We start from the raw sequence: 7,246 nt of genomic DNA on the forward strand, positions 1-7,246 counted from the left end.
ACATACATCACATGAATTAAGTTATTGCTATTTGCAGTTGTTCAATTTGATAATAACAATAATAATTTAATAATTGTTCATTTATGATACACCTTGTTAGTAGCTTGTACTTGAGTTTGTTGATCAGTTAGTGCACGGTAAGAAGAATATCTAGAAAAATGAAAAATGTAGTTTTTTTCCTGGACATTTTCCACCATAAATTATAAACCAAAAACACAAATTAAAATGCGTAATAAAAAAACGTGTGAATAATAATTACGGAAAATTCCTTCATATTAATAGATTTTGCCCTATTTTTACTGACTTTTCTTAGAGTGTAGCATACGAACTACTAATACACTGCTTAAATCTATAATTGTTATTTTAGTGCTCCTCTCCATCTCTTACTCGCAGTGAGTGAAAAATTTAAGGGGGTCATATTCAATATAATTCCCACTATATATATATATATATATATATATAGTCGTATCCTGATCATCCAGAGAGATTTGAGAGATTTCCTCAGGTTCTGTGTAGAGAGAGTCTGACTGGATGCTGTTACTGGGAGGCTGAATGGAATGGGAAGCCTGATATATCAGTGACATACAAAGGAATCAGCAGGAAAGGAAAGAATGATGACTGTAGGTTTGGGTTAAATGAAAAGTCCTGGAGTCTGATCTGGAATAATTACAAATTCATTGTCAGACACAATAATGAGAAAACAGTCATACCTCCCTATATTTCCAGTGTTGCCAACTTAGCAATTTTGTTGCTAGATTTAGCAACTTTTCAGATTTTTTGCTGAGATCTGATGCAGTGACACAATTTTGCATCGTGATTACGCAATGACGTCACCGCGCAATGACATCGCGTCATTTAGCAACTTTTAGCAACAAATCAATCTTCCTTTAGCAACTTCCCCTGAAAATTAGTTGGCAACACTGTATATTTCAAGTCACTCTAACGGAGTAGGAGTGTATCTGGACTGGTAGGTTGGCCGTCTGTCCTTCTACAGCGTCTCTTATTCACACACACTTACACACATTCAACACCACATTCACTGAACCCCTCTACACTGGATTTAGGGGTTGTTATTCTGGTAGTTCTGTGTCTCTTTGTGAGATTAAACCACTTCCTGTGAGAATCTGTGAGAGGTCAGACACACAGATGAGAGTCTTTACCTCACACAGCTGTAAACTCTTTCTCTATTCTAATCTTAATTTCTATATAGAGAAACACATGTTGACTTTGGTCTAAATGAGACACTCCACGGTTTTTATAAAGACATTTAAACGAGGCTCAACAGGAGTTTTGTCTTTTTGAATCTCTGAGCGCCACCTGGAGGAAGATTTAGTTTCTCTCTCACAGGAAACAGTTCTTATCAAGCGTTTGCTCTGTTACTATGGTAACTGAGGTTTCAGTCAGAGCTCATCTTCTAAACACGCTTTCATTAGGAATGTTAAAGGCTGTGGAGCTCATCTGATCTCATCTTCCTGATACCTCGTTCTCACAATCACATTCAGACCGATTGTTCAGTAGAGTTGAACATGTGCACACGAGAAAACTCAAGTCAGATTTAGTATTTCTGGGAGTCAATCTCACATAGATGTAGAGCTGAAATATATTCAATGATCAGCTTGAGTCTTGAGCTCAATATTATTATGGGCTGATATTTTATCCTCAAATTATGCATTTTTTTCTGGTTGCTTCCAAATTCTTAAATATATTTATTAGAAATGTTTATGTTTAAATGGTTTTTATTTACCTCTACAAAATGTTATAAATATTTATGAGAATATTTTCATAATGTTGTTAAAGGGATAGTTCACCCAGAAATGAAAATTACCCCATGATTTTCTCACTCTCAAGCCTTTCTTCTTTCAGACGAGTACAATTGGAGTTAAATTAAAAAATGTCCTTGCTCTTCCAAGTTTTATAATGGCAGTGAATGTGTGTTGAGATTTTGAAAATAAAGTGCATCCATCCATCATAAAAAAAAGTGCTCCACACGTCTCCGGGGGGTCAATAAAGGCCTTCTGAATTGAATTGATGCTTTTGTGTATGAATAATATTTATATTTAAAACTTTATAAACCGTAATCTCTAGCTTCCGCTAACTATCGAATGCTCTTTCATGAGAGAGTGGCGTTCCAGTGGATGACGTAGGCGTAGCGTAAGCTCCGGTGAGAATATGCTAGTCTCGCGAGAACCAAGTTTTGTTTACAGCAAAGGAAAACCAGTCTCCTTTTGGCTTATATCAAAAACCTTCAACATTTTTCTTTACAAATCCTCATTTTGTACTTCTAATGCGTGACCGGTGTTTTGTTTTGCTCTCTCCTCTGCGCTCTGCGCGAGTTAGTCACTTCTCACTGGAGCTTGCACTACGCCTACATCCTACATCATCACTTCAGAAGGCCTTTATTAACCCCCAGAAGCCATGTGGATTACTTTTAATGATGGATGGATGCACTTTGTTTTGCTTCAAAATCCCATTATAAAGCTTGGAAGAGCCAAGACATTTTTTAATATAACTCCGATTGTACATGGGGTAATTTTCATTTTCACTATCTATCTATCTATCTACCTGTATATTTCTGTTTATATATTGAGGTTATTATGTTTCAGTCTGAGGAAAGTTGGTTTTATGGGCAGTAATCAAATGAAATGGTACATTTATGTTAAATTATGTTAAGGTGGGGATGTTGCTGGTTTAAAATCTAATGCCAGGTGAAGTTGTAACATGTTTTGTCTCCAGAATTAGTGACAGGATGGTTTGATATTTCAAGGTCAAATGAGTGTTTGAATCCAGTGCAGTTTGTTCATTTCTTCACCAGATACACACGCTCATTGAAATAACTAGATGTCTCTGTCACATGCTTCTGTCTGTATATATATTTCAATATATATCATGGATTTTATATTTATTTTTAATGTTTCTTTTTTTGAGTAGGTGTTTTTTCTAACCATTATAAACTAAAAATGATTTCATTTAATGTATATAGGCCTCAAAACAAAAAATATGACTATGTGAATCATGTTAAAATAATAATTAAAAAAAAGAATGAAAACATGACTCATGGATATAAAATTACTTCTTTTATTTTTCAAAAATCACATCACTCAACGGGCTATTTCTGATGCTTACATTACATAAACAAATAATTCATAAATAATTTTAGTGCTCAGTGGGGATTTGTAACGTGAATCTCAGTTCAGTATCTCTGAGATATTGAATTAAAACATCATCAGCTCTCATCTGAGAGCAAACCATGAGACAGTCTTAGACTGGAGGGATTTTGTCCACTGAGCAGCCACACTTCTCAACAATCATATTCGGGAACTCTGCCACCTCGATTTCAGTGTAATCTCCCTTTTTCACCAGGTACATCATGGGCAGCGGCGCGCTCTCCATCACTGCACAGGTCCTCTGCCCGTATCCATAGTAACCACGCTTGGGCTGCTTGCATCCTCCGGCACATCTGAAGGCCTGGTACCCGGCCGGCTCAATGATCCAGTACTGAGTCCAGGTCAGCTCACGGAAATTGATGAAATGCTCTTCCCGGCAACACTTGCTGCTGTTTGGGCTGGAGTTACAGTTCCCCTGAGATCTGTTGACATGGAAATTAAGGATTTTAGTTAATGAACATATGATTGAAAGGTGTAAAGTTCAATGCAAAGTAAATAAGCTGCAGTTTAATTACAGTACTCACCCATATTCATCCAGGTTTAGGGTGTAAAACACAAGTTCAGGTGCACCCACATCCTTTTCCAGGGTGTTTTCTTTCGGGTCCTGTGTGGCAAAGCGAACTCTTTTGGCCATCTCAGCCGCGTAGCTACCAGGTCTCTCTCCTTCAGTCCACACCGCCAGATGCAGAGGTGTTTTCTTTTGGGATTTAGACCAGTAATGAACAGCCTGAGTCACGTCAAAGCTCCTCCAGCCAGACTCATGGATGGGAACCAGTCTATTCAAATGGCAAATGTGAACAAATGAGTTCCCATTCGTGCATTATAAAATTACAGGCTGTTATTATTTGAGCATTTCTTTATGTTTTATTATGTTTGGACATCTGGCACACCTTGAGTCTATGAGTGATGTTCTGTTAGAGCCGTTTCCCAGCACTTCCACCCAGTAGATGCTCACTCTGGCGTTGTTAATGGGTCTGTGGTGCCTTCGCTCAGGTTTAGATGGATTCTGCACAGCTGTTTGGAAAAGTTTCAGTTCGGCCATAGTGACTTCAGTGTTTTCTTGCAGTCTGGCCTCCATGTTGAACACAAGACGCTGACGGGTTGTGTCAGAGTACTTAATTTCATCTGTTATATCTGTGAAAAACAGAATACATTAGATTATAGTTTATGACAGATGCAATGTAAAAAAAATTTCATCTTAATGTTTTGGCAACATTTTTTGTATTTAATTTGGCATAACAATTTCTACTTGATATTCTCGATCAGTAGTCCAAAAAAATTGCTATGATGTTAAAAATCATAACTTTGAAAACATTTTTAAGGTATAAAGTAAGAAATTAATTAAACATACTTTTGATCAGTAGAATATTGCAACAAGGTTCGTTAGTTACAATAGTTAATATGAACTCAATGAATACTTTCACAGCAATTATTAATTTTGGTTAATTAGTAACACATTTTTTATATTAAAAGCTGTATACATTAATGTTGCAACAATTATATATTTATACATTAACTTCAGTCAAAATAAATTAATTCTATAAATAATTTGTAAATGTAATTAGTGTATGGTCCAGTTATTTGTTGCATTTATTATTGCTCTTTGTTAATTCATGATACCAAATACATAATCTAATATTAAAATATCGAATATTATGTACAAATATATACAGTTTTTTACAGTTCAATTTCATTTTGCAAATGTACTTTATGTATTTATGCATTTATTTATCGGTTTAATCTATTTAAAAGATTTTTACATTATTCACGATTGCATTTTTATTTTATTATTTCTAAAGCATAAATTTAAGAAAATGTAAGAAAATACAACTATTTACAGTTGTATTTGTAATTAGTGTATGGCCCAGTTATTTGTTGCTTTAATTATTGTTTGTGTTAGTTCATGATACAAAATACATGAACTAATATTAAAAAATTGATTTTTTATTTTAATTTTTTTTAATTATTAACATTTCAATTTCATTTTGCAAATGTAACCCACCTGCATTTCCATGGATGCCTCTAAGAATTCCCGCCAGGCTTGGCAGGGATCTCCTCCTGCGCTTGTGATGGAGTTTCAGCATGGACAGATATTTGTTCTTGATGTGAGCTGGGATGACTAGATTTTCCAAATCTCGCTTCTGAATCCTGGGGAGTTCGGTTAGTCTGAGTTTTTGGACCATCGCCTGCTTCATATCCTCATGGTCGAATCCCTGAGTGAATGAGATCACTGTGGTGCAAATGAGCAGCTGGATGAGCAGAGCCATGCTTGATGTAGTGATGCCAGTGTCGCTCTCCTGATTGAATGACTGACTCTCTGAGTCTCTCAGGGTTTATATACAGTTGCCCCCTCCCCGTCTGGCTCTTCACACCTCTAACAAAGGGGAGACAACCTAAAAAAGACACCCTTCAAAGCCATGCCCCATTTAGACCACCTATTGTTGCTCATGACTTTTGGTTTTTCAAATGTATCCTAAGTATGTTCATTATATAATTTGTATCTATATATTTTTTTAATACATTTTTTTAATATTAAAAAAAAAATGTATATAAATTATTTATATTAAATCTATCTATCTATCTATACTGTTTACACTATATTTATGTATTTATACATTTATTTATCAGTTTTAATTTCAAAATCAGTTTTAATTCCAAAGCATTTTTACGTGATTTATAGTTTTTTTTTTTATATATTGTAATAATTTATTATTTCTAAAGCATGAATGAATGAATGTGTTTTTGTGAAGAGCATTTTTCATATTAAGTATGTTCAGGGCATATTTACATATAATTATATTTTGTGTGTATATATATATATATACTCACTTTATGTATTTACACTCCAATCATGTATATTTATTTATTTATCAGTTTAATCTATTTGAAAGCATTTTTTGTATTATTTATTATCTTTTTTAATTTTATTAATTTATTATTTCTACAGCATAAATGAATGTATTTTTACGAAGAACATTTTTCTAAATCTATTCTAAAGCATTATATATATATATATATATATATATACATGGAGAGAGAGAGAGAGAGATTTTTACTTTTTAATAATTGTGTTAAATTATTTCTAAAGCATAAATTAATGTTTTTGTGAAGTAAATGTAATGTAATTAGTAATTAGTGCATGGCACTTTTATTTATTTATTCTGCAGCTAATACAATTTTTACAATTTTGTAAATGTAATTAGTGCATGGTTCACTTATTTGTTGCATTCATTTACATTTTTCTGCCTATATTTCAGTTCATTCCCTTCTGCTTTCCAGCTGTAACCATCTTTGGTAAAAGCAGCAGTGTATTTGGCAGGGCAGAGGAGAGAGGAAAGTGTATTGAGAAATGGCCACCCCTGCTGTCATTATTCCACAAACAGAGGCAGTGAATCCAGGAGTGTGTTCAGGGATGTGGATTGGAGGGAGTTTCTCAAGGGGGTGATTATCTGTTACTATTGCAGGACTGCTCAGACCTCTTCTGTCCTGCCAACATGGGACTAAAGTTACCCCAGTCTGTGTATTGTGTATTAGGTTGTCCTGGGATGTCAGACAATGGTGGCACAGGAACGGCTGATGACAGATCACGTCACGTCAGACAGCTAAGCAAATTTACTTGCTACACAGCCACGTTTTTCATGGTAATCGTGTTATTATCTGATGCTGTTTGTCAGGATGGGCAAGACAAATATAATCCAATGTTTACGAATCAACATGGCTTTTATTGTTCCAAATGAAGTCAATAGCACTACAGATAAGATACGTTTTCTCTAACATAAATTTAAGACCAAAAATTCATACAGAGCTTAAAATAAAATTATTTTTGAAACCTTTATATTTTATTCATTTTTGTGCCTAATCTAAAACTGCTAACAAAACCAAACAAAATTTAGTAGTTATTTAGTCTATCTCAAAGCATTTTTACATTATTTATGATTTTAAATTTTATTGAGATTTTATTAATCTAAAGCATAATATATGTTTGTGAAAAAATTTAGCTTTAATGTATGTACATTTATTTGCTGTCCTATAAGCTGCCATCATTTAAAAAAAAAAAAAAAAAAAAAAAAAAAAAAAATTTT

At 34.0% G+C, this 7,246-nt stretch overlaps 1 protein-coding gene across 1 annotated transcript; it reads right to left on the reverse strand.

The window, feature by feature from the left end:
- Positions 1 to 3,258: 3,258 nt before the first annotated feature.
- On the reverse strand, positions 3,259 to 5,478 carry lft2 (lefty2). The gene is made up of 4 exons (XM_016545511.1): positions 5,167 to 5,478; positions 4,055 to 4,298; positions 3,689 to 3,940; positions 3,259 to 3,586 (listed from the first exon to the last, which is right to left on the reverse strand). Exons 1-4 carry the CDS (start codon positions 5,429 to 5,431, stop codon positions 3,259 to 3,261), a joined length of 1,089 nt encoding a protein of 362 aa, XP_016400997.1. The 5' UTR covers positions 5,432 to 5,478.
- Between the last annotated feature and the right edge of the window lie 1,768 nt (positions 5,479 to 7,246).

This window comes from Sinocyclocheilus rhinocerous, unplaced genomic scaffold (assembly GCF_001515625.1).
Source record: "Sinocyclocheilus rhinocerous isolate Xijiao unplaced genomic scaffold, SAMN03320098_v1.1 scaffold853, whole genome shotgun sequence".
NCBI classification, from domain to species: domain Eukaryota; kingdom Metazoa; phylum Chordata; class Actinopteri; order Cypriniformes; family Cyprinidae; genus Sinocyclocheilus; species Sinocyclocheilus rhinocerous.